At 44.0% G+C, this 25,541-nt stretch overlaps 1 protein-coding gene across 5 annotated transcripts in view; it reads left to right on the plus strand.

Moving 5' to 3' along the window:
* The window catches only part of PAM (peptidylglycine alpha-amidating monooxygenase), a 250,259-nt gene that overhangs the window by 21,148 nt on the left and 203,570 nt on the right, over positions 1 to 25,541 (plus strand). For all 5 annotated transcript variants that reach the window (XM_073545548.1, XM_073545723.1, XM_073545901.1 and 2 more), the window contains exons 3-4: positions 122 to 242; positions 20,700 to 20,757. In XM_073545548.1, coding sequence (XP_073401649.1) covers positions 122 to 242; positions 20,700 to 20,757 — 179 coding nt within the window. The remainder of the gene's footprint in view (positions 1 to 121; positions 243 to 20,699; positions 20,758 to 25,541) is intronic.

Here is a 25,541-nt window from a genome sequence, read left to right on the forward strand (position 1 = left end):
GATCTTGAATATACTCTAAATAGAAGGTACTATAACCCTCTGTATGTCCTGCGCTCCCTTAGTGGCTCTCGGCTGTCCACAGCTCTCTTTACAATAACTTATAATGTTTGTCTTCCCACAGGTATCAGGAATCACCCAGTTCCCTTTCCAATGGATGCTCAGGGTCCACAAGGCCTGTGACTTCCCCAGACTCACCAGACTTTACTCTGGATGTACGAATGCCAGGGGTAACGCCAACAGAGGTGAGCAGAGCGTCCTGTGTGGACATGTTCGGTGGTCATGTGTAAACTATGGGTCTTGTAGTGAAGCTTCCAATCCCTTGTGACCTAGCTAAGAACGCTAGGGTGTTAATGATGTGACTATTCAGCAACAGCTGGCAAGTTGCATTATGTGGAGCTTTGGGCAATGTGTTTTTTCTTTGCAGTCACATCTTTTTGGAAGCTTTTATTTCCCCTTGGTCCTTTTGCTTCACAGTAAAATATATTATGCATAAGCCTTTTGTCACAATCCATCTCCTTGGGGGGAAAACTCGCCATAGACAGTATGAAAACCAGTTTAAAATGCATTCATTATATGGTACGCTACGCTGCATATCTTGCCTTATACCGATGGTGGCTAAATAGTCGATTGGGATCTACTAGTAGACCTGAGAAATGGGGCCAAAAAATTTGACATTGGGAAACCTTACTTTTCTCTTGGTGACTTCAATACAGAAAATGGGGAAAAATGCATCCCGGAAGTTCCGTGTCTTAGTGTGACTGTCACCATACTTATGTCTGAACCAGTAGTATTAGCTTATGTGGGACCTGTAAACTCCTGGATAACTAATTCTCCTCTGTACAAGTCACAGGGGCTTAAAGTGAGGGGGAGCAACAGAGTTATGGCTGTTGAGCAAGTGCAATAACTAATGCGCCTGTACCGTATGACAACCGTTATCCATATACTCTACTAAACACATGGACGCCATGAGGAATGATCTCTATAAGCAGGGCCCATTGGTGCAGGATTGAGCCTTTCCTTTATTACATGAGCAGCTCTTTATCTGAATGGCCATCGTGTAGCACTATAGACTATAAATGCCTGGCTAGCTGCAGCTTCCCTAGGCATGATCAATCAATCGTGTGCTGTGGGGATCAAGAGCAGGAGCCCAGATGACTGGATGATCGCTCTGGAGGCTGCATTCTAAGAAGCTTTGTCTATTTAGACCACCCCTTTAAAGGGAAACTGTCACCAGAAAAAATGCTGTTAATCTTCAGGTTAATAGCGTTATAATGCTGGTGGGCGCCTGCACGTAGCCAAACGCTGCAGGGAGAAAATGAACTTTATTCTCCTCAGCAGTGTTCTTGTTTCAGTCATGAGGGAGGGGCGGCGCTGCGGGTTCAGTCACCGTTCTGCGAATAGAGAGCGGCAGATGTAACTGCACCCCCGGACCTGACGGACAGCTGATCTACAATCCAGAGCCAGTGTCAGTTAGGGCCGGGGGCGCGGTTACTCGGTTAGTCATGGGTGTGGCGCTGGTTTAGTAACCACGTCCCCGCACTGACTGACTCCCCCTCTGCATTGGCGCCAGCTGTCAGTCAGTACCGGGGACACAGTTACAGTCACCGTTCTATATTCTCAGAGCAGTGACTGAACCCACGCCAGCGCTGCCACCATGACTGAAACGGGAACACAGCTGGGAAGAATAAAGTTAATTTTCTTCCAGCAGCGTTCGGTAATGTGTGGGCACCGGACTGGTTAGTAACGCTATTAACCTGCAGATTAGCCCTATATCTGCAGGTTACTAGCCTTTTCTTCTGGTAACAGGTTCCCTTTAACTAAATATAATAGTTTGGTGCATCTCGGAAACTGAGCGTTCTAGGACAGACCCTTCCCAGGCCCCGTTAAATGACTTAATTCACATTCCATGAAAAGTAGTCAGTACTATGCTATGCAAGTATAGCCACTCCTGCCCCAGGTATCATTGCTTGTCAATAATATGAGTGGGACGCAGCTCAGAACTTCATAGTAAGGCCGGGTTCAATGTCCGACAGTCACAGTCCAAGTATAGACCTCAATGTCGGGATAAGCACTGGGTCTCCTGATTATATCTCAACATACAGCGCCGGCAACATTTAAGAGACCACTTCCAAATATTCAGTTTGTCTGATTTTTCTCTTTATAGGTATACTTTTGAGTAAAATGTAAATAGTTCTTTTAGTCTATAAACTTCTGACAACATGTCTCTGAATTTCCAAGCAATACATTTTGTAATTTTTTTCTGACAAAGAGAACTAAAAAAAAAAAACAAAAAAAAAAAGCATGCAGTGCTTTCAGACCTCAAATAATGCAAAGAAAACAAGTTCATAATCATTTAGAAACAACAATACTAATGTTTTTAACTCAGGAAGAGTTCATAAATCAATATTTTGTGGAATAACCATGATTTTTAAAAACACCTCTCATGCGTCTTGGCATGCTTTCCACCAGTCTTTCACACTGCTTCCGGCGCAACAATTTAAGCAGTTCTTCTTTGATGGCTTGTGACTATCCATCATCCTCTTGATTACATTCCAGAGGTTTTCAATGGGGTTCAGGTCTGGAGAATGGGCTGCCCATGACAAGGTTTTGATGTGGTGGTCTCTTAATTTTTGCCAGAGCTGTGCATGTCTATGAGTATTGAATTTGGGTCAAGAGACCCACGTTTGGTCTGAACCCTGCCATCCATTTTAAGATCATGATGATCATATACAGTAATTGATGTGCTATACTGGTTCATTGTAATGTCAGCATGTGTAGTTCCAATGTAAACAATGGCCAACGTTTTGATCCCAAGTTGTCATCTAATCACAGACGTGCTCCTTTACTCCATTACGGCTTTGATCAAAGTCCATATGGGACTGAAACATGAGCCATTGTTCACATTGGAGTGACATTACAATATTCCAGTACATTTTATTTTTTTACGTAGTTCCGTGGTTATTTCGTCTGTGATGATGGTATAATCCGCAGAAGTTATACATGGTAGTTATGGACTATGAGTTGCATCTAGTAATGACAGTACCATAGCGGCAAAGAACGGGCACAGAGAAGAAGGGTCAGTGCACAACAAAAGGAGATGCTTCTCGGGCATCTGGAGGTAGAAATACTTTTTTTACTGCTGCTACAAGTTTTCTATAGTACAAAAGTCCCAAATATATTGGTACTGAACTGCAATATTATATGCCCGGGTTGATCATTTAACTCTTACGTCTTATAAGACTATAGACAGGTACATGTCTTGCAAGTCACTTAATAAACCTCTTAAGGCTGCGGAGGCTGCGAGGACGAGGTCTGTTGTTGTCATGCTGCAGTAGGTGATGACTCATTGTTGCAGATGGAATTTTTTTTTCTATTGAGGAAGTAAAAGGGATCCCATTAGTGAGGAAAGAGGCAAAGGAAACTGGAGGCTCATTTGTTTCCCTGTAGACCGCCATCCAGCGCACAATAAAATGTATGGAGAACATTAGGAGTCTGCATGAAGAAGCTGCTTTAATTGGGCCCCACAATCTTTCATGCTACAGCAGGCATGCAATGTCTTGTGCAATGATTAAGTGGCATAGTAATTCCTCCAGATAACCTAAATACAGCCTGATTGAAACTTATTTTTCATGTTGACAGGGAGTGCTTAAACCCTGCTTCCTGTGCATCTGTGCTGATGTCCGTCTTGTTTTTCATTGTGTTGGGTACTGCATTTATTGGATTGCTTTAATATATCACTTTCATATTTTTTTTTATCAAAATTTATAGGGGTAACACAGAATTAGAAAAACATGGCTGCTTTCTTCCGGAAACAGCACGTCACCTGTGTACTGGTTGTGTGTGGTATTGCAGCACAGCCCCATTCACTTCTGCGGAGGTGAGCGGCAAGACCAGACACAAACAGTGGAAAGGTTTAGTGACCAAACAGTTCAGTGCATCTTCCCATCTGCTTGTTTCCAATATATCTCTGCCTCCTTCTTTCTTGATTGACAGCTCTGGAGGGTGGAAATAGATGGGAAATGCACTGAACTATTTAGCCATGTCAAAGGTCCATCCACCAAGTGCTTGTACTTGAATAGTCATTTTGTGCTGACAATCTTCCTTCAACCATATACAGAGCCTAGTGCTTGTTCACTACCTTTCTTTTAAGATTAGTTGTGCTAAATTGAAATATTAAAGAGGCTGTCCACTACTTTAAATTGTCTGGTCGATGGGGGTGTGCCACCTGGTGCCCCTGCCAATTAGCTGTTCCCCGGTGTCGATCGAAGTCAGAACTGCTCATGCATAGCGCAGCTCCATCAACGGACTAGTGTCCACTGCACGGCCGCAGTCACTATGGGTTTATGATGAATCGCTACTGTCAAACCAATCTAATCAGTTTTTATGAAGAGTTAAGCTACAGACTGGACCAAGGTGAGTCATTGGACGTGGTATATCTTGATTTTTCCAAAGCGTTTGATATCGTGCCACACGAGGTTGGTACACAAAATGCGAATGCTGGGTCTGGGGGAAAATGTATGTTAATGGGTAAGTAACTGGCTTAGTGATAGAAAGCTGAGCGGAGACGGAAGAGAACCTGTTCTATCGAGCACTTCAGCGCATACAAGCAGTCCCTTGCCAGCTTCAAGTACACACTCTCTGCCGCAAAACATACTTACTTTGCATCTTTCATATCCTCCCTGTCTCACAACCCTAACCAGCTTTTCAACACTTTCAATTCTCTACTCTGTCCCATAGCACCTCCTACCTCTCCTCTCATTTCTGCTGAAGACTTTGCCTCCTTCTTTAAGCAGAAGATCGATACGATCAGAGAAAGCTTTGGCCCGCAGCCGCTCAGCCCTGTTCTTCCAAAACCAGATTTTCTACCATGACAGAAGATCAGCTCTCCATCCCAGCCCTAACCCACCTCTTCAACCTTTCACTTACAAATGGTGTCTTTCCCTCATCCTTCAAACATGCCTCAATCACACCCATCCTCAAAAAGCCCTCCCTCGTCCCATCCTCTGTGTCTAACTATCGCCCGATATCTCTTCTCCCGTACGCCTCAAAACTACTGGAACAGCATGTATATCTTGAACTGTCCTCCTACCTCTCCTCCTGTTCCCTATTTGACCGGTTACAATCTGGCTTCCGACAGCATTACTCAACTGAAACTGCCCTTACTAAAGTCACTAACGACCCACTAACCGCCAAGAGCAAGCAACACTACTCTGTCCTACTTCTCCTGGACATGTCTTCTGCCTTCAACACCATGGACCACTCCCTCCTGCTACAAATTCTCTCATCTCTTGGCATCACAGACTTGGCCCTATCCTGGATCTCATCATACCTAACAGACCGAACATTTAGTATCTCCCTCTCACACACCACCTCCTCACCTCGCCTTCTGTCTGACGGTATTCCTCAAGGCTCAGTCCTAGGACCCCTACTCTTCTCCATCTAGACCTTCGGCCTGTGACAGCTCAGAGAATACCACGGCTTGCAGTATCACCTCTACGCCGATGACACGCAGATCTACCTATCTGGACCTGACCTCACCTCCTTACTGACCAAAAATTCCACAAAGTCTGTCTGCTGTTTCAGCCTTCTCTTCTGCTCGCTTTCTCAAACTGAACATGGACAAAACAGAATTCATCATCTTTCCCCCATCTCACTCTACCCCTACACCAGACCTATCCATCGATGTCAATGGCTGCTCGCTTTCCGCAGTCCCGCTCGCTCTATGCCTTGGGGTGATCCTCGACTCTGCCCTCTCTTTCAAACCACATATCCAAGCCCTTGCCTCCTTCTGCTGCCTCAAACTCAAAAATATTTCCCGGATCCGCGCATTCCTCGACCATGAAACCACAAAAACACTAGTGCACGCCCTTATCATCTTCTGCCTCGACTACTGCAACCTCCTACTCTCTGGCCTGCCCTCCAGTACTCTGACACCAATCCAGTCCATCCTACACTCTGCTGCCCGACTAATCCACCTGTCCCTCCGCTATTCCCCAGCCTCCCCCCTATGTCAGGCCCTGTTTAGGCACCCCTGGTCAAAATTACTGTTATTGTGAACAGTTATGCAAGTTGAAGATAAAATGATCTCTAAAAGGCCTAAAGTTAAAGATGACACATTTGTTTTGTATTTTAGGCTAAAAAGTAATACACATTGTAATTTTTTCAAATTTTAAAAATTACAAAAAGAAAAATAGTCCAATGCTAAAGTTTGGGCACCTTTGGAGATTTGTGTGCTCAGATAACTTTGATCAAGGTTTCAGACCTTAATTAGCCTGTAAGGGATATGGCTTGTTCACCCTCAATGTTAGGAAAGGCCAGCTGATGCAGATTCCACAGGTTTAGAAACACATAGCCTCCTCTAACCTTGTGCGAAAAAACAGCCACCATGGGTTCTTTTAAGCAGCTGCCTAGCACTCTGAAAATGAAAATGGTGGAGGCCCACAAAGCAGGAGAAGGCTATAAGAAGATAGCAAAGCGTTTTCAAGTTGTCCATTCCTCAGTTCAATATGTAATTCAGAAATAACAGTTTACAGGAACAGTGGAGGTCAAGATAAGGTCTGGAAGGCCAAGCAAAATTTCAGAGAGAGCTGCTTGTAAGATTGCTAGAAAGGCATATCAGAACCCCCACTTAACTGCAAAAGACCTTCAGAAAGATTTAGCAGATTCTGGAGTTGTGGTAATTGTTCTACTGTTCAGAGACACCTTATCAAATATGGCCTTCATGGAAGAGTCATCAGAAGAAAACCTCTCCTGCACCCTCACCATAAAATTTAGCATCAAAACATCTAAACAAGCCCAATGCATTTTAGAAACAAGTCCTGTGAATCGTTGAAGTTAAAATAAAACTCTTTGGTTGCAATGATCAAAGGTATGTGCAGAGAAAAAATTGCATAGAATTTCAGGAAAAGAACATCTCTCCAACCATTAAGCATGGGGATGGATTAATCATGCTTTGGAGTTGTGTTGCAGACAATGGCACAGGGAACATTTCACAGGTAGAGGGAAGAATGGAGTCAATGAAATTTCAACAAATTCTTGATGCAAACATAACACCATGTGTAAAAAAGCTGAATTTGAAAACAGGATGGCTTCTACAAATGGATAATGATCACACACATCAAAATCCACAATAGACTACCTCAAAAGGCAATAGCTAGAGGTTTTTCAATGGCCCTCACAGTCCCCCGATTCGATCATCATTGAAAATCTGTGGCTAGTCCTCAAAATAGCAGTGCATGCAAGACAACCCAGGAATCTCACAGAAATGGAAGAATTTTCCAAGGAAGAATGGATGAAAATCCATCAAACAAGAATTGAAAGACTCTTGGCTGGCTACTAACAGCGTTTACAAGCTGTGATATTTTAAAAGGGAGTGCTACTAGGTACTAACTATGCAGGGGGCCCAAACTTTTGCATTGGCCTGTTTTCCTTATTGTAATTTTTAAAATGTAAAAAATGACAATATATAATTTTTTTGGCCTAAAATACAGAGAAAATGTGTCATCTTTAACTTTAGCCCTTTTAGAGCTCATTCCATCTTCAACTTGCATAACTGGTCACAATAACAGTAATTTTGACCAGGGGTGCCCAAACTTTTAAATGCCACTGTATTTATACCAAGGAAGGTGACGGTCACAAGGGGGCATTCTCTGCGTCTGGAGGAGAGAAAGTTTTTCCACCAACATAGAAGAAGATTCTTTACTGTTAGGGCAGTGAGAATCTGGAATTCCTTGCCTGAGGAGGTGGTGATGGCGAACTCAGTCGAAGGGTTCAAGAGAGGCCTGGATGTCTTCCTGGAGCCTAACAATATTTTATCTTACAGTTATTAGATTCTTTAGAAGGACGTCGATCTGGGGATTTATTCTGATGGCATATAGGCTGAACTGGATGGACAAATATCTTATTTCGGCCTTGCTAACTATGTTATTATGTATGTTACTATAGAGTGGATGGAGCTAACTGAGCAGTTCCAGCCAACACCAGGAACAGCTGATCGGCAGGGGGTGTGGGTTGTTGTACCCCTACCGACCAGACATTGATGACCTATCTTGATGATAGAACATCAATGTTAAAATGGTGGACAACCTCTTTAATTTCCCTGGAAGGTTCTCCACAACATCTCCAAGGGCTATTGGGCTCTGTTGCTTGTCATTGGTCATTGTTGACATCATGCTGTCACTAAGAGAAACTAACATGGAGATAAACCTAAGTTTTACAAACCAAGCAAATTGTCTGCCAGAGCTTTAGTGCAGCACAACTGTGACTTGGTGGCTTTAGATCTCCCTGCAAATATCACTGAAGTTCAGACTGACATCCATTTTGAGCTCTGCAATGTACAGTAGTAGCATATACAGTATATACTCTGTGGATTGCAGATATCATCTAGTCTCTCTGACTGCCTTAAAAACAAACTTCTTGGTTACTTGGCTTCCTGTTAAATTGTCACAAGTGGGTATCTGGGAAATGACATTGTCGGCTCATTTGGGGCCAGGAGCCCATTTGAAAGGAGATGAGCTCTGTTCAGCACAGTGGGATATGTTAGTGCTCTATAAGCTTTGATGTTTCTGTAGTTTATTTTATTCTTTCTGTATTTCCCTGCCAAACCTGAGAACACAACCCCTGTGAGGGTCGCCTCGTTTCTCCAAGTCTTTAGTTCTAGATGTTTCCCATTCTTTAGATTAGGTTGGAGTGGATATGGATTATTCCATTATACATGGAGTAATGGAACAAGGCAGCAGAACTTAGAGGAATCTGGAGGAATCCTTTCTTACTACTGACAATAAGAAAGTCTTGTGAATGGGGCTGTATTGTAATACAAGGATGGATGCTGCCTGCTTAGAAAAAATATCTGAAGTGACTGCTAGAAGTTCCGAGCACTGGGGCCACGTTGTTCTAATGATCAGTGAACGTCCCAGCGGTCAGATCAAGTTATGAACATTTATAAACCCCCTGTAAGGGTTTAAATAAAACCGAGACAAGTCCCCTAAGCCAGATAGTAAAAGTCCTTTGTCAGTGGAAGTGGAATGTCATATTAGCTCTCTGATTCTTCTTACTCCGAAAGTCTTTAGCAAGTGTCTGGGGACCCTAATATATGTCTAGAAAGGAGGAGATGGGGAGTAGTTAAAAGAAGAAATGAAAATAATTTGTAAAATAAAATGGAAATTAAAAAAAAAAGTTTCAGGCTAGATTGTTTTTTACGGCTGACTTTCAACCTTCCCTCCCTATTGACATACATATTCAGCTTTGCCCATCAAAGATGTCTCTTCAATGGAAAGACAAGAGTAAGTTGGCGCTGGACAGGTTAGTGTATCTCGCGTCCTTAAAGGGAATCTGTCAGTAAGATGTCTCTCAAAATATTTGTATGCACATATAGCTCCTTCAAAGTCAAGTCCAGCAATACCTTTACCTGGCCAGTCCGTTCCTCCGTTACTATGAAATCAATGTTTTGAATGTATATGCAAATGAAATGAAGCTGAAGAGCTTTTGGTACATGGAAGCTCCTCTTAAGCCTCTGGCACTCCAGCTCTATTCTCCGCCCAGTGCTGCCATCTCCTGCTTGTCCGACAGCCTCTATGCCTGGAGACTTCAAGCTGAAGGATGTGGTGTAAACACAGTGGGAGTGACAGAGACTTGGGAAGAACTTCCTCTTGCCAAGAGCACTACATGGACTGAACGTGTAAATGTATTGCTGGATTTGACTTTGAAAGAGCTTTATAAATAGTTCTTGAGGGGGTGTGAATTCCTGCTGACGGATTACCTTTAAAGGGTAACAATAATTTTCAATGAGTTTTTTACATATATGTTAGGATATGTGCACATGATGCCTTTTTTGGAGGTCCTCTCTGAAACCCGCCTGAGAAAAGTATGGTACTCAGAAAATGCTCAAAAGAAGAAATGTATAATTATATGCAAAGAAAAATGACTTGCTCCTCATATATTTTGAGCGTCTTTCAACCTCTTCAGTTGTCAAAAGATACTAAGTGGCTAAAAAACTTGACTTGACCATTCCTCAGGTGTTCTCCTCTCTGAAGACGCTCCATACAAGATACCGTAAGTCTGAGGAGCAGAATCCTCCATACACCAAGCATGTGAGGTTTGTACACACGGCTGGCTATACAAATGCTTAGTGTACTGTTCCCGTTGCGCTTGCAGATCTAGAACTGACTGAGATGCCGAGAATATGTTAGCCGGGAGATGTAGTCTATCCTCCAATAAGGTACAAATTGTAAAAAAGATGTTTGGGCGGCTTCATTACACTGGAAGAACTTTTTCACATTTCTTTCCAACATTACAGATAACCTTGCCTCAATCAGTGGATTTGGCCACCATCATCTAATGTGTACGGCCTCCCTTAGTGGTCAGCTGCATTTATACATCTGTGTGACACCTCCTAGTGCTGTACGATTTTTTTATTTTTTTTTTATCGAACTGCACTCGGACCTGTAGAGTAGAATGGATGTACTTGCACAACGGTTAAAATCACGGAACCAAGAGTGAGATCCATCTGACTCGGAGCTGGTTTTATTCTGATCCGATTTTGTGGATCTGCCATGAAAGTCTTTAGGGATTCATGAGAGACAGATGCAAATCAGAAGGCGTCCGATTAGCACCTGTGTCTCGCGGATCTGTTGCTTAGTGATAAAGTTGAATAAAAACGTGTTATTTCCCGGGTTTCTTATTGACTAGGAAATCCTTTGTCATTGTGTTGAGAAGCCATATCACTAAAGCATATTTTCTAGGTGTGACCATGACTATACTTGCAGCAGTATTTCCTTTTCTGTAATTTGAAGCTTTCTGTAATAAAAGTATTTGGTTACACCTGAAAATGTAATGCTGCCACTATGAAGAATGTTCATTGTATTCCTCTATGGGCTCTACAATCACGATAGTTCTTGTTATTTATGAGACCAGCAATGGTGGGTGCGGAGATGTAGGGCACCCCCGAAGTGTTATTTAGCGTGGATGTAAAGATGTTTGCTTCATTATTTATATCACATTCATACAATACAGACTTGGTACACTTTCTGCATACACCTTTTTAAAAGGAACCTGTCAGGTCTGATAACGCTGTTAACCTGCAGATATGGGATAAATTTGCAGTTTAATAGTGCTATTAAGGTGTCGTGCCACTGTGCTGAAAGTTTTGCACTTGAAAAATGAATTCTTTTTTTTTTCCGCGAGCCGCCGGCTTTCAGTCATAGTGGCATGCCTAAAGCAATTGCAGTCACTGCTCACAGCACTGAGAACGACGGCTGGCACTGAATGACAACCAGCTCTGTACTGATGCACTACACAGCCAGTTGTCAGTCAGTGCCAGTCGTGCTTACAGCCGCCGATCTCAGTGATTATACCCTCGCTGGCATACCTGCATGACTGAAAGCTGGCAGCTCCCTAGAGAGAAATAAACATCATTTTCTCCCAGGTGTTACACATTCAGTACTGTGGTCGGGCCCATTCATAACGCTATTAACATGCAAATTAACCCTGTATCTACAGACTAATAGCGCTATTGGCCATGACAAGTTCTCTTGAATCAAATAGAAAAAAATATTTCCGAGAAATCTATGCACGTTAGATAGATTTTGTCCAAATTATACTTAAGTCAACAACTCTCTCTTCCGCCCCCATACCCAATCACAATCAGTTCGGCTGAGCTTATTGTGTGTCCTGCATGGGGAGGAGCGCGCAAACGACTGCCAGACACGTATGGCGGTGTCTTATCTCCCCTAGGTACAAAACTATTGGGCCTTGAAATTCAATATATCATCTAATTCATAATCTTCCATGGAAAGCCAGGAAGCCCCATACACATTAGACAGTTGGCCAGTCCAACTGAAATTATTGGGCTTGCCTAACATTAATCTGTGTACGATCTGCTAAATATATGGGCGTTTTTCCATAATAATTTTCTCTTTACCATTTTCTTCCATTTGAAACTGAACTTTTAAGCAAAAAAACAGATCCTTTTCAAATGACAGATAAACGAAGGGCTATTTAGTGGATCAGTTTTCCATAGACTTCAATGCTCAAAAAACGAATCCAGTTGAAATCATATTTTTTTATTAAGCTGGACAAAAATCTGTGTCTGCACAACTTGTTTGTCAGCGGATTGCTGCTGGATTCCCTCTCACAGATGAGTACTGGACATGGGAACATAGCATAAATGGTCACAAAGCAATCACTGTCCTAGATCTCCAATAATCAAGGGGGTCCGAAAATGGCAAATGCTTCCTCTTATACCACAGGATCTCAGCATATCAGTATTCAGCCATTGTGTATTTGCCTTGATGGTGTTCCCATATCCGATCTATTTTTAAAATTCTCCAAGCTGATAACTAAGAAATTTTCGGCGCTGTTCCTAGACATGAGTGTCTCAGTAACAGGTCCTTATCGTATTGGCTCCTGGTGAGAAAAGCTATGAATGGGAATTGGCTCCCAGCTTGTGAGATATGCGTCTCACATGACTGCCAGAATAGCCGATCTGGATTACGTTAAAGACAGCAGATAAACCTTATTGAGAGTCATTTCACCTAGTGTGAGCCCTCACTCCGGGGCTGCGTGTGCGCAGTATATATGTGCTGCGCATGGCCCCCACACATGCTTATTTGGTTGTTTTTAAGCAGGTTTTTGTGCATGACTCCTATGTTTATTGTGACACTTGTAATAAAATTAATTGCAGGAAAGGCTTTTTTAGATTTTTCTGACATTACATAAATACAGATAGATGAGCAGAGTATTCACAATCCTCCAATCTTCCTTTTTTTGTTTTCTCTGTAGACATCACATTCACTTTTGCTTTTTTCTTTTTGTGTTTAGCTCGTTAGTTTCTACTATTGTTCCCCAATCAGTGACTTGGTTGTCCAGCAGGGGGGGCTTCTAAATGCTTTTGTGCCTTAAAGTGCACCTGTCACCTGTTTTGGCCGCTATAAGATGCGGCCGCTGCCTTTCAGGGCTTACATACAGCATTCTATAATGCCGCATATAAGCCCCCAATCCAACCTGAAAGATAAGAAAAATAACTTATTATACTCACTCGGGGGAGGGTGGTCCACAACAAAAATTACATCAATAGAATGTATTGGATGCAGTATATCCGCGCACGGTTCAGTGAACACATGCGGATCTACCTGCGTTCAATAGAAGGCAACGCTTTGGAAGCAATGAACATGTGTTGTGCCCAAAGGCTGTGTGCACACGCTGCGGATTTTGCTGCGGTTCCGCAGCGGTTTTGGCCGCTGCGGACCCGCAGCAGTTTCTGCTGCGGTGTACAGTACAATGATTCCCTATGGGAATCAAAAACCGCAGTGCAGACGGTGCGGAATTTTCCGTGCGGATTATCTGCGGTTTTCAATCCGCAGAAAGAATTGACATGTCAATTCTTTCTGCGGATTCTCCTGCGGTTTGCCATCTCCATGGAGGAGATGAAAAACCGCAGGGCAAAACCGCAGAGCAATCCGCAGGTAAAACCGCAGGTCTTTTGACCTGCGGTTTCACCTGCGGATTGTACAAAATCCGCGCGGATGAATCCGCACCTTTTCCGCAGCGTGTGCACACAGCCAAAGAGCTGCGACTTCCAGATCGTGGGCATCTGACTTAAAGGATTTCCTGATACCGTTATAGGGAACCTGTCAGCAGTTATGGCCGATATAAGATACGGCCACTGCCTTTCAGGGCTTATCTACAGCTGGCGAGGTCGCTGTTGCGTCACAAAATCGGTGACGCTTCAGCGATCTCGCTAGCGATCTCGCTATGTGAGGCGGTGCCTTAGGTCTCACATGCACAGCAGTCAGGTTAGTCTGTAACCCCGCCCCCACCACTGATCAGCAGCTTGCTGACAATGCACAGTGCCGTGGGTGAGTTATACAGAGCACAGCATTCTGACCACTGCAACATCTACATCAGATAAAACAGGGATTCTATCAAAACTGCACCAAGCAGCCCAGTTAGGCTACTTGCACACTTGCCGCACCCCTCCGGTCAGCTCCTCCTATGGTCGCATTGCGCTGCATGTGATCAGCATACCCTATATTTAGCGTTGGGTTCGCTGGCCGTGCGCTGGTATGGTATTGCTGGCGCATACGCCCTTTTTGCGCTGCGCCGAGCGCACAAAAATGCAACATGGTGCGTTTGGCGCACATCAGCGCAGCGCAAAAAGGGAGCATGGGCCAGCAAAACCATACCAATGCTAAATATAGGGTACGCTGAGCGCATGTGTAGGGGTCAGGGCAGGGCTGAGGGAGATGAGGCGATGATGCGGTGGTGCTGCTGCTGATAGGCGGGAGAGGCGTGCTGATCCAACAGAACTGGGGGGTGACCCACTTCTTAGCGCAAACAGACTGGAGACTGAAACAGTAATGTAGTTCAACAGGTCTGGTTTCATTCACCAACTTTGCCAATGTTCACACTTTGATACAAGACTGTTCACTTTTCCTCCTCGCACAGACCCAGGTACCTTAGATGCCTCGGTGCCACTGTAGTGGTGTCCTCTACGGTTCTCCTCACTGTGGCTGCCCTAGGCACTTCCACCACAACGCTTCGCCGTTCAAAGTACACCGGTACCTATTCCGTTCAGACTGTCTCGTCTGATGCTCCTGTGTTCCTAGGTCACCCCCGTGACCGTCTCTACTGTCTGGTGCTCTCTGAGGGCTCTCCACTGCACAGCAGACCCTCCTTTCTTAGTGAGCTCCCCTGGCTGACTCATCCTTCCGAAAATCCCCTCAGCCTTTATACTGCCAACCTAGGTAGCCCCGCCCACCGTCATCTGACAGTCACCTTTGACCAATGAGAGTGTCCTTGACCTATGGCAGTTACATAACTACTTTCTCCTGTGCTCCCCACTGACCTCTAATGGTCACTCATTACGGCACCCTTTTCTCCTCATCTCAGTGTTTCTATTCCTACACTGAGCTATTCCCTCTGCCTCTCACTGCAGGCAGATCCCTACGTCAGGTCAAACTTCCCACACATGCAGCGTCATGCGACCATAGGAGGAGCTGACCGGAGTGGGCGCGGGAGGAGCTTAGCGGCGGCCGAGCGCTGCGACTGATAACGCAAGTGTGCAAGTAGCCTAAGCGATACATCATTGGAATCAGGTTTTTTTGCCCTAAATTGTGCTGCTCTCAAGTTACATAGCAAACACTTGCTGACAGATTCCCTTTAAGACAAATCCAACAAGCTTCCCTTGCTGTCAGTATAACATTTGTAAGTGCCAACATTGTATGTATTACAACATAGGATGGCCGCTGTGGGCAACTGCTGTTTTTTTGTTGAGGACACAAACAATGATTAGTCTCGCAGCTTGGCTAAATCTGAGTTAGGCTACGTTCCCATGATGCTTTTTTGGTGAGTTTTTGAGGTTGCAGATTTTCTGAACCATTTTTGCACCCATTAAGTAAAATAGGTTACGTGCATTTTTTTTTTTCAAAAATCTGCAGCATAAAAAGCTGATGGTGGGAAGTTCTGGGAACGTAGCCTAAGATTTAGCTTCAGTTGTGGCACAAATGAGGTTTTCTGCAGATAGGTTTCTCTCTGGCTTATTACACTCCCTTGATGATTCCTTATACTTCCTGTGCTCTGTTTAGTCCAGGAGAAGTACTGATGTCTTTTAGGGTGCTGCTTTTCCCAGACTTTCTTAGTGACTATCTTATATTCTGTATTTGTCCCATGGATTATTATAATAATGTGCTGAAAGTCCAGAGAGCTCCACTATATCTGCAGAACTCATTGAGAGCCTCACGGAGACGAACACGGGGGTGTATAAGTTATATGCGTGTTCTTCCAAGACCCTGTATTCCCAGGACGACAGATCAGCCTTCAGCCATGTGATATTATGTTATGTCTGACATACAGCCAGCTTCTCCATTGATTTCCTGCTGGGTTTGTGTTTTCTGTATGATAAATGATTGGCATTCGAAAGGTCGCAGAACAAGCAGCTATGTTATTTCTTTAATGTTATTTGCAGTGCCGGGTTTCCACTGTACTTGGCCTTCATATCTGAAAAAATACAAATAGTTATATAATACATACATTCTGCTAAATATATATTTTCCAGTGTTTCCAGGCTCTGAATCACTAATTGAGACCACTTGGCACTATGTTGCATATTGTGCAGCTTCTCATTTGTGATGGATGTATAGAGTTTTAAATTGAAGCAAGTGACACAAATGTTAAAGGGGTATTCCCATCTCCAAGATCCTATCCCAATATGTAGTTGGTGTAATAATAATAATGATAATAGCAAATAACTCCAATTAGAAATGTAGAATAGTTCTTCTGATTCGCTATGTAGGACCTTAGGTATCCATGTTTACAACCACTATGATTGTAACCATGGATACCTAAGGTCCTGCAATGCTCACATGAGGCAAGAGACATAGTAAATCAGAAGAACTATACTACATTTGTAATTGGAGGTGTATTCTAATATACCGTAATTATTATTATTACTACATATTAGAATCTTGGAAATGGGAATACCCCTTAAAATACACTGCCTCTATCGGGGTCTATGAATTTTGACTTTTTCCCTGCCAAGGACATCTGTAATACAGCGAGAATTTATTGACTGGGCTTAGATCATGATTGCAAATTAGAACTGCTATGGAATAATGCTAGGCACAATATTGGAGGGGCGATATTCTGAGAGCAGCACGTGGTACTGCATATAAAAGGGAAAGCTGTAATTTCTCCACTATATACAGCATCAGCAATCCCAGGGAGTGGTGGCGGCACTATTCTTCATGTCATCATCCCTCTCACCGAGCAGCGAGAATATGTGCTCTGTCACACCAGGGGTTGGGGATTAGTTTTACAGAAACATGACTGTGCACATATATGTAACATGAATATTGATGCCATCTGGATCCCTGGTATTTTGGATCTGTTTAGCTCTGGTCTATATGTAAACTTACCTCCTTGTAGACCTAGACAAGTGGTATGTATTTACTCTGCACATCTCGGGGCTGTAGCTTTAGGAGATGTTGCTAATCTCCAGTTATGCTTGGGACAAACTTTTGGCCATAAGCTTGCATTTTTATGCATTTGTACAAAATAATATGCTTTGTTGTAATATTGCATGCATCTACGAGTATAAAGTGTCTGGTGGTATGCTCATATGGTGCTAGGTATCTAGTTTCTGAAAATATCAGGTTATTGGCGTACTTATTGTGATTGGTTCGCTTGATATTTTAGGATTTGTGTTTGTCAAAAGTTTGAAAATTCGTTCTGGCAATAAAATGGTTAAAAGAGGGTCGCCTACTTGGGACCCTCCTAATGGGGCTGCAGTGGAGTCCTGCTCTGGCGCCATATTGTGCTGCATTTTTCCTTAAGCCGCCTACCTGTCTCATTTCTCTGGAAAATATGACTTCACCATTAAAGGGATTTTCTGTGATGAGACCTCTTCATGTAATTCATCCCATTGGTGGAACTTGTGCAGGTGGAATTGTGCTTTATGATGAGCCATTGGCCCGCAGAGTGACCATATATTGTTCCTGCACAGGGGCCCAAGAGGTCAGGGGCCCACTACTGCCTCGTAATCAGGTTGCATTGTTCTTTATGATGAGCCATTGGACTGCAGAGGGCCCATATTCTTGTACAGGGGCCCTCTTCTGTCTGTGTCCTCTCCTGAGCACTGGTGTCCCTGTGTTTGCACCACTACAAAGTCAAAGCTGAGACAGGCTGGTACAGGAGGCATTGCAGGCTTATAGTCTACAGGATAATAGGGGAGGAGATAGTAGGTTGGGGGTTGCAGCTGCTCCGGAGGTTGCGAGGCGGCAGCGGGGATTATTGCAGGGTGTAAGGGTTCTTTTTTTCCCAACAATAAATTTTCAATGAATTTGACAGATAAGATACATAAAGAAAATCTTTATACAGACATATGCTTAAGCAGATACATATGTAGGGTATACAAGCATTAAACAGCAAGGAGTGGGGACAAGGGAGGGGGAAAGGCTGCCCGAGAGGGGGGGGAATCTGGAGCATGTAGGCAGAATACAAGGGTAGCAAAGGGGGTATGATTGGCGTATTCCGCCCAGGGAAGCCACACCTTCTCAAATTTACAAACTGTGTCTGTGAGTATGGCTGATAATTTTTCATTAATCATATACCAAGAGAGACGCCTTTTATCATCAGACAAATAAAGGCCTGGGTTTTTCCAGGCCGATGCTATGGTTTGCTTAGCTGCCAAAAATATGAATTTGATGAGGACTTGAGTGTGATTAGGACCATTAAGAATACATTTATTAAGTAGAGCTTCCCAAGGTTTTTTTTTTTTTAATGTTATGATTTGTGATTGAGAAAATCAGGTGGTATACTCTGATCCAAAATCTGTGTACTATCGGGCATAACCACCATATATGGAACATATCTCCTATAGAAGTACACCCTCTGAAGCAATTGGGGGAATAGTTGGTGACTGCCTTGGCTACTCTGGCTGAGGTCAAGTACCATCTAGTCAATACCTTTATAGTTTGTTTCGGGTGTAAGCTTTCTTGAAGAGATGGGTCTTCAACTTCTCTCTCTCTCCCGCTACCTTCCTCTTGCCCTCCACCTCCCTATCTCTCTCTTCCTTCCTCCCTCCCTCCCTCTACCTTGCTCTCTCCCTCTGCCTTGCTCTCTCCCTCTACCTTGCCCCCTCCCTCTCTCTACCTTGCTCCCTCCCTCTCTCTACCTTGCTCCCTCCCTCTCTCTACCTTGCTCCCTCCCTCTCTCTACCTTGCTCCCTCCCTCTCTCTACCTTGCTCCCTCTCTCTCTCTACCTTGCTCCCTCCCAGTACCTTCCTCCCTTTCTTCCAGAACTCCAGACATTGCAGTGGATTTCTGGGAGAAGTGAATGTTCAGCGTTTATCATCGGTCAGTAACTCTTTGGTACGAACCCTAAAATTTTAAATATGGGTTTGGTCATCTCTAATAACGTTATCATAGTCCACAGCATTTTATAGACATCATCATCACTGTCACCATTGGGGCTCATAATCTACATTCCCTATCGCTATGTCTTTGCAGTATGGGAAGAAACTGGAAAGCTCGGAGGAAATCCCATGCAAACATGGGGAGAACATACAAACTCTGTGCAGATGTTGTCCTTGGTGTTGCAAAACAACAGTGCTAACCACTAAGCCACCATGCTGCTCATTTTTCTTTCAAGGATTTGACTCATCAGAAACATCTTTTCAGTCTGGATCCCAGCACCCCCGATTCTGTTAGGAACATGGCCCTTATAGGTCATATGGCCAGGGGTTGTCTTCCTGAATGAACCCATTTAAGCAAATACACATGTGCCTATATAATCTAGTAGAAAGCTGCAAAGTTTGTTAAATCTAGACCGAGGATGTCTACCTTTAGTTACATGAGGCCGTCTGTCCTAGGATATGACATCAGCTACTGATTGGTGGGGGACCGAAGGCTTAAGCTGGAGTCACACATAGCAGGGATATGGCATCAGCGCTAACGAACACAGCGATGCCGGGCGCTCGGCATCGCTGTGCTGATCGCTGATGAAGCTGTCTGTTTGACAGCTCACCAGCGATCACATAGCGACTTACCAGCGGATCGTTGATATCGTTGTCGGGATCGCTGGTAAGTCGCTATGTGTGACTCCAGCTTAGGCCTCTTTCACACTTCAGTTTTTTACAATCAGTCACAATCCGCCAGGTTTTGAAAAAAACGGATCCGCAATTTTCTTTTGAGGATCCGTTTTTTTCCCCCATTGACTTCCATTAATGGCGGATTGTGACGGATTGCTGTCCGTTGCATCCGTTTTTTGTGAGGATCCGCCAAAAGTTGCTGTCCGTCACCATCCTCAAAGATTTCAAAACGGAGCTTGCAACGTTTTTTTCTCTGGCGGATCCTCCAGACACTTATTTAACCCGAAATTCCCTCTCTCTCTCCCTCTCTCTCTCCCTCTCTCTCCCTCTCTCTCCCTCTCTCTCCCTCTCTCTCCCTCTCTCTCCCTCTCTCTCCCTCTCTCTCCCTCTCTCTCCCTCTCTCTCCCTCTCTCTCCCTCTCTCTCCCTCTCTCTCCCTCTCTCTCCCTTCTCTCCTTCCCGGCCAGCATTTCCATTATATTTCCTCATTTTCAGGATCCGTCTGAAAACGGATCCTGTGGCATCCGTTTGCATCAGTTCAGAACGGATCCGCCACCCTGACTTTTTGGCGGATTGGAACTGATGCTAAAAAACTGAAGTGTGAAAGAGGCCTTAGACTTCTACACTTCCCAGAGGAGCAGTAGTGGATCTGACCTCAGGTTACCCCGCCAATCACTACCAAGATGTGGTGCGTTGTACTTGAAGGTCCTGGTGCAGTCAGTCACTGAAGGGTGGCAGTATGGAGGGAATATCTGAAAGCATGCTTGTAAATGGCTCCATAGCCAATAGGAGGACTTCCATATTTGATGTTGGGTTATCCTAACTGTAGAAGTGTTTTCCTTCATGAGATAACCCATCTAATGCTCTCTTTACCGGAGGTAATGGTCACCGGTGCTCCGACAGACTTGCTATGTGCCTAATAAATGGTTGCCGAGCACAGTTCCCTTGGAATACATTTTGATTTGTTGTTCTCCTATGATGCGGAGGTGAGTTCTCCCCTTTGCTGTCTATATTGTAAATTAAGCTGTCGCTGTCTAATGATCTCGGCCGTCTTCTAACTGCGTACGATCCAAATGAACGTTTCCTTGCTTCTAAGAACGATCAATTTGTTTTTCAGTCTGACACCTATCTGTGCAAGTCTTACCGGCTGCCGTTTGAGAAAGAAGCCTATGTAGGTATGTATTGTACGGAGGGACCCGAGACCTCATCATTTCTTTGCATTATTCAACTGTTTTTCTTCTGAAATCATAAGCTTAATCGTCTGTCACACAGACCTAAACTGACATTTATCTTATGTAATGCAGCCACAAAGCAGAAAAAAGCTACTTAAAGTCAAGATAACAAAGTGTGTCTGGGGGGCTGTGTGAGTAATTGAAGCAGGGGAGTTTAGTACCGATGCCTGTGGCAGCCATTACCAGGCAGTGCCATTTGTAAGATATCGGCTTTCTGTCACTGCCCCGCTGCTTAATTCTGCGCCACTATACGGGCTTTTTATTTACCTAAAATGCTGACTATCTTTGGGGAGCCGTGTGTCCGCTCGGCCGGTGATGACGGCACTTGTAGGCTAAATGTTGATTGTTTAATAGGTCAAGTATTGGCAAATTTACGCTGGATGCATATGTAGCATGTTAGTGTTGTGTAGTAAGAAGTATACAGGCTTCATTATTATTGCTATTATTATTTTTATTTTTTTTTCATTATTACGTAAGTTGCTTATCATGTGGGAAAGCCATTGCCTTGTCCTAATGATTCCAGTAATTGGTATCTGCGCTCTTAAAGGGAGTGTGTCATCTCAGACTGACAGTATAAACAACACTCATAGCCTTGTAGGGGGCACAGCCCACATAACAATTAGCCCCTTAATGCTCTAATTGCTGCCTCCAATCTGCAGAAACTGAAGTTAAGCCAAGTATGCTAATTAGAGAGCTTGTTGCACCGTTGGTGTGGCCTAGGGGCATTGTGCACTGTTCTGTTTACTGGTTTTGTATGCCCCCTCCTCCATAACTTCTGATTGACAGCATTGGCTTGTCTGAGCTTGCTCTGCAGACAATCCAGGACTGTCAGTCATCAGTGGGGGTGGCAGGGGCATGTAGATCCAGTGGGCAGTACAGTGCACTGAACCTTTTAGCCACATCAAAGGTTCACAGAGCAGCCTAATTCGCAGATTGGGTTGCATTTCAGTTTTTACAGAATGGAGACAGCAAGTAGAAAAACAAAGCTGATAATTTTATAGGGGCTAGAAAGTGATGTGCTTAGGCTATACTGTCAGCTTGGGCCAAGAGATTGCATTTAAAGTAAAGGGAATCTGTCAGCAGGTTTTTGCCATGTAATCTCAGGGCAGCATGAGGTAGGGACTGAGACACTGATTTCAGGGATATGTCACTTATTTGGGTACCATTACACATAGCGATGCACCAGCGATCCCGACAACGATATGGATCGCTGGTGCATCGCTAAGTGGTCGCTAGTGAGCTGCCACACAGGCAGATCTCACCAGCGACATCTCTGGGGTCGGGGGTTGCTACTTACCTGTCACACTAGGCGATCCTGATGTCCTCCCGCCCGCGTCCACGCGTCGCTTGTCGGCGCCACAGGAAGCGCCCGACGAGAAATGATCCAGGAGCTTCTCGCGCGACCAACAATGAGCAGCTGGGGAGCCGGTCGGAGGTAAGTATCACATGCAGTGATATCGCTAGCAATATCGCTGCAACGTCACAAAATCGGTGACTTTACAGCGATATTGCTAGCGATATCGCAGTGTGTAACGGGGGCTTTAGGTTAGTTACTGGTGTTTTTATCAGCTGGAGATCATAAATGCTCGGACTTGGTCTCACATTCCTACTTGATTTAGCAGCTCATTGTCAATAGACAATGTACAGAGAGAGCCTGGTATGGGTGGGGTTAGCTTTCTGAGCTCTGCCGCATTCTAAATCTAAGAACCCTGATTGTGTCAAAACTGTTGCACCCAGTAAACTAAGTGATCGCTGGAATGAGGGTCTCCTTCCCAATATTATACTGGTATGATTTGAAGTATTGAAAATCTGGTGACAGATTCCCTTTAAAGGGAATCTGTCACCTATTTTTTCGTATATAAGATGCGGCCATCGCCATTAGGGGCTTATCTACAGCATTACAGAATGCTGTAGATAATCCCCCGATGTAACCTGAAAGAAGAAAAACAAGTTAATTATACTCACCCAGGGGAGGTCCGGGTCTGATGGGTGTCGCGGTTCAGTCCGGCGCCTCCCATCTTCTAGCTATGACGTCCTCTTCTTTGCTTCCTGTAGCGACTCCGACGTAGGCGCCAGACCTCTCTGACCTCTCCCGGCGCCTGCGCACTGCAGTACTCTGCGCTGCCCTCAACAGGGCAGAGCAGTGCGCCTGCGCCGGAGCCGCGACGGGAAGCAAAGAAGAGGACATCATTGCTAGAAGATGGGAGGCACCGGACCGCCCCTGGGTGAGTATAATCTAAAGGCCCCGTCTCACTAAGCGATCTCGGTAGCGAGATCGCTGCTGAGTCACAACTTTTGTGACGTAACAGCGATCTCACCAGCGAGATCGCTGTGTGTGACAGCGATCAGCGAGCGGCCCCCCCTGCCGGTATCACTGATCGCTGGAAGAAACCTCTGGACATTTCTTTGGTCGCTGGTCTCCCGCTGGCCAGCACGCATCGCTGTGTGTAACAGGCGGGAGACCAGCGATCAGGTGTAAAAAATAATAAAAACAATAAAAAATATAGTTATTCTCACCTTCCGACGTCCCGTTCAGCCATCTTGCCTCTCTCCACGCTCCGGTCCCAGTGATCCTTTGCACGAATGACCGCGAGATGTCACGGTCTCGAGGGATAACAAAGTCACGCGGTCATTCTCGCGGTCATTACAGAATGCTGTAGATAAGCCCCTGATGGCGGTGGCTGCATCTTATATGCGAAAAAATAGGTGACAGATTCCCTTTAAGTCCTTGATGTGCAATCAATAGCTGCTATGTTTGCAGTGTGGGTAGCCGTGGCAGTCACTCAGGATTTGGGCGTTCTGGGATTGTCACTGCCTTCCTTTCTTTGTTGTTGCTGTGGGCACATTCTGGTGATGCTAAGCAAAGAGTGACTTAAAGTATTGATTAGAAAGTAATGACTTGGAAGGCAAGTTGTAAAAAGTACACAGGGATTTTTTTTTTTTTTTAAGGATTTGTAGATTCCCTTGGTGACATGAAGTGTATCGGTTGTCTCGGTTTAGTTTTTCCCTTCATCTTGAAGCCTGAACTTTGGCTGCATTGTGCTTTAACAGAGTGTTACTAGGAGATTCTGCTTCTGACACATTAATTCCCTCATAAAATATGTCCCATATTCACACTGTCTGTATGGTACTTAGCGTGTTTAATGGGTGTATTCTGTATGTAATGTTTTATATTTCCTTCTCCCAGGTGCCCCATCAATGCATTTCTCTCCTTTATATGAACACATTGGATTAAAAGTTACAGATCTGTAATATTTCTATGCTTTTAAAGAAGGACTCCTATCAAAGCTTTTATCCCCTTAATATATTACAGTCATCATATTATATAGCACTGTGTACTTACAATAGATCATTTTGGCTTTCCACCCTGTTAATTCTTGTCTTCAATTAGGCCTATAACGTTGCGTAATTAAAAACAAGACTAGTTGAATCCCTCTAAGCTTTATGTAGAAACAGGAAGTCTCTTTTCCCTGCATGAGAAAGCATTAGAACTACAATTCTACATCACTGCAATATCCCTGGCAACCCAGCTTCACCCCCCTTCAACATCTGACCTAACTGCTCTAGTCCCCTTTGCTTTGATGTTTCTTCCTTATTTCATTTTGTCACTAGGATTGTAGTTCTAATGATGACTTGTGCAAGGAAAATAGATTTGATTTTTCTACATAGAGCTTGGAAGGATTTAGCTTGTCAGTTTTTAATCATGTGATGTCATTGACCTAATGGAAAAGAGGAGAATTAACTGAGTAGAAGGGAAAAATAATCAGTTGTAAGTCCACAGTGCTAGACAAGATGATGATGGCGATGTATTAAGAGGATATCAACTTTGATCCGAGTACTTTTTTAAATTGTATTACAGGTATTTTTTTTCTTTTGTTTTTGGATTGTTTATTTTTCTTTTTCAGAAATGTCAGCGAGACAGTATTTTTTTCGTTTTTCAACGCACTAGCAGAAGGGAATAGGGAGAAATTCTGTTTTACAGGAACTGCAGTTTTGGTGATACGTGCTTTTGTTAGAGGGCGTGCTTTGCATGACCTGGCTGCGTTGTAGATGCGATCAATGTTATATCTGAATGATCTCGGAGGCTGAGAATGGGGACTCTCTGGAGGCCAAGATTCCAAAGTTGCTATGGCAACCGTGTTCTTTGGAAACAAATTCTTATAAGGGTGGAATGGGGGTCTCAAACGCTGCTTGTATTTAGCGCTTCATGGAATTTTCTTCACCTTGTACGAACTCAAGGCTTCCCTGATCCTTGAAAAACCCAATATTTCTTATTGCTATCTCCCGCTCCATAGAAGGAAGTCTTATTGTTCATGCCGATAGGTTTCTTTACGTTTCTAGGATTTCCTTTGGACATTGATTCCATGAAAAGAAGTAAAGAAAGCCGAGTACAGAGAGGGAAAGAAATGGAGAGGTTACATCATCCCTGGAATTCAGACATAATTCCTCACATTCCAGGGAAAAGCTAGTGTTCAGTAATGTCCGTATACATGCAGAATAAGTCCATGTGCGCAGCGTGCTGCGATATCTGTAGCCAGCTTGTCACAGATCATTTACAGACCCTCGTATATGTTATTTTTATGGATGTGTGTGATAATTGTTGACCCATTTTTTCCCTACTGCATGTAGGTGTCTTAGAAAGCTGGATGATGACCAATGTGGTTTCTATTACAGCCCATTCTGCTTAACTTTTATAGTGGCCATCTGTGGAAAAAGTTGAAAACGCA

Source organism: Dendrobates tinctorius, unplaced genomic scaffold (genome assembly GCF_039654945.1).
Source record: "Dendrobates tinctorius isolate UK_male_01 unplaced genomic scaffold, ASM3965494v1 ptg000003l, whole genome shotgun sequence".
Classification (NCBI taxonomy): Eukaryota; Metazoa; Chordata; class Amphibia; order Anura; family Dendrobatidae; genus Dendrobates; species Dendrobates tinctorius.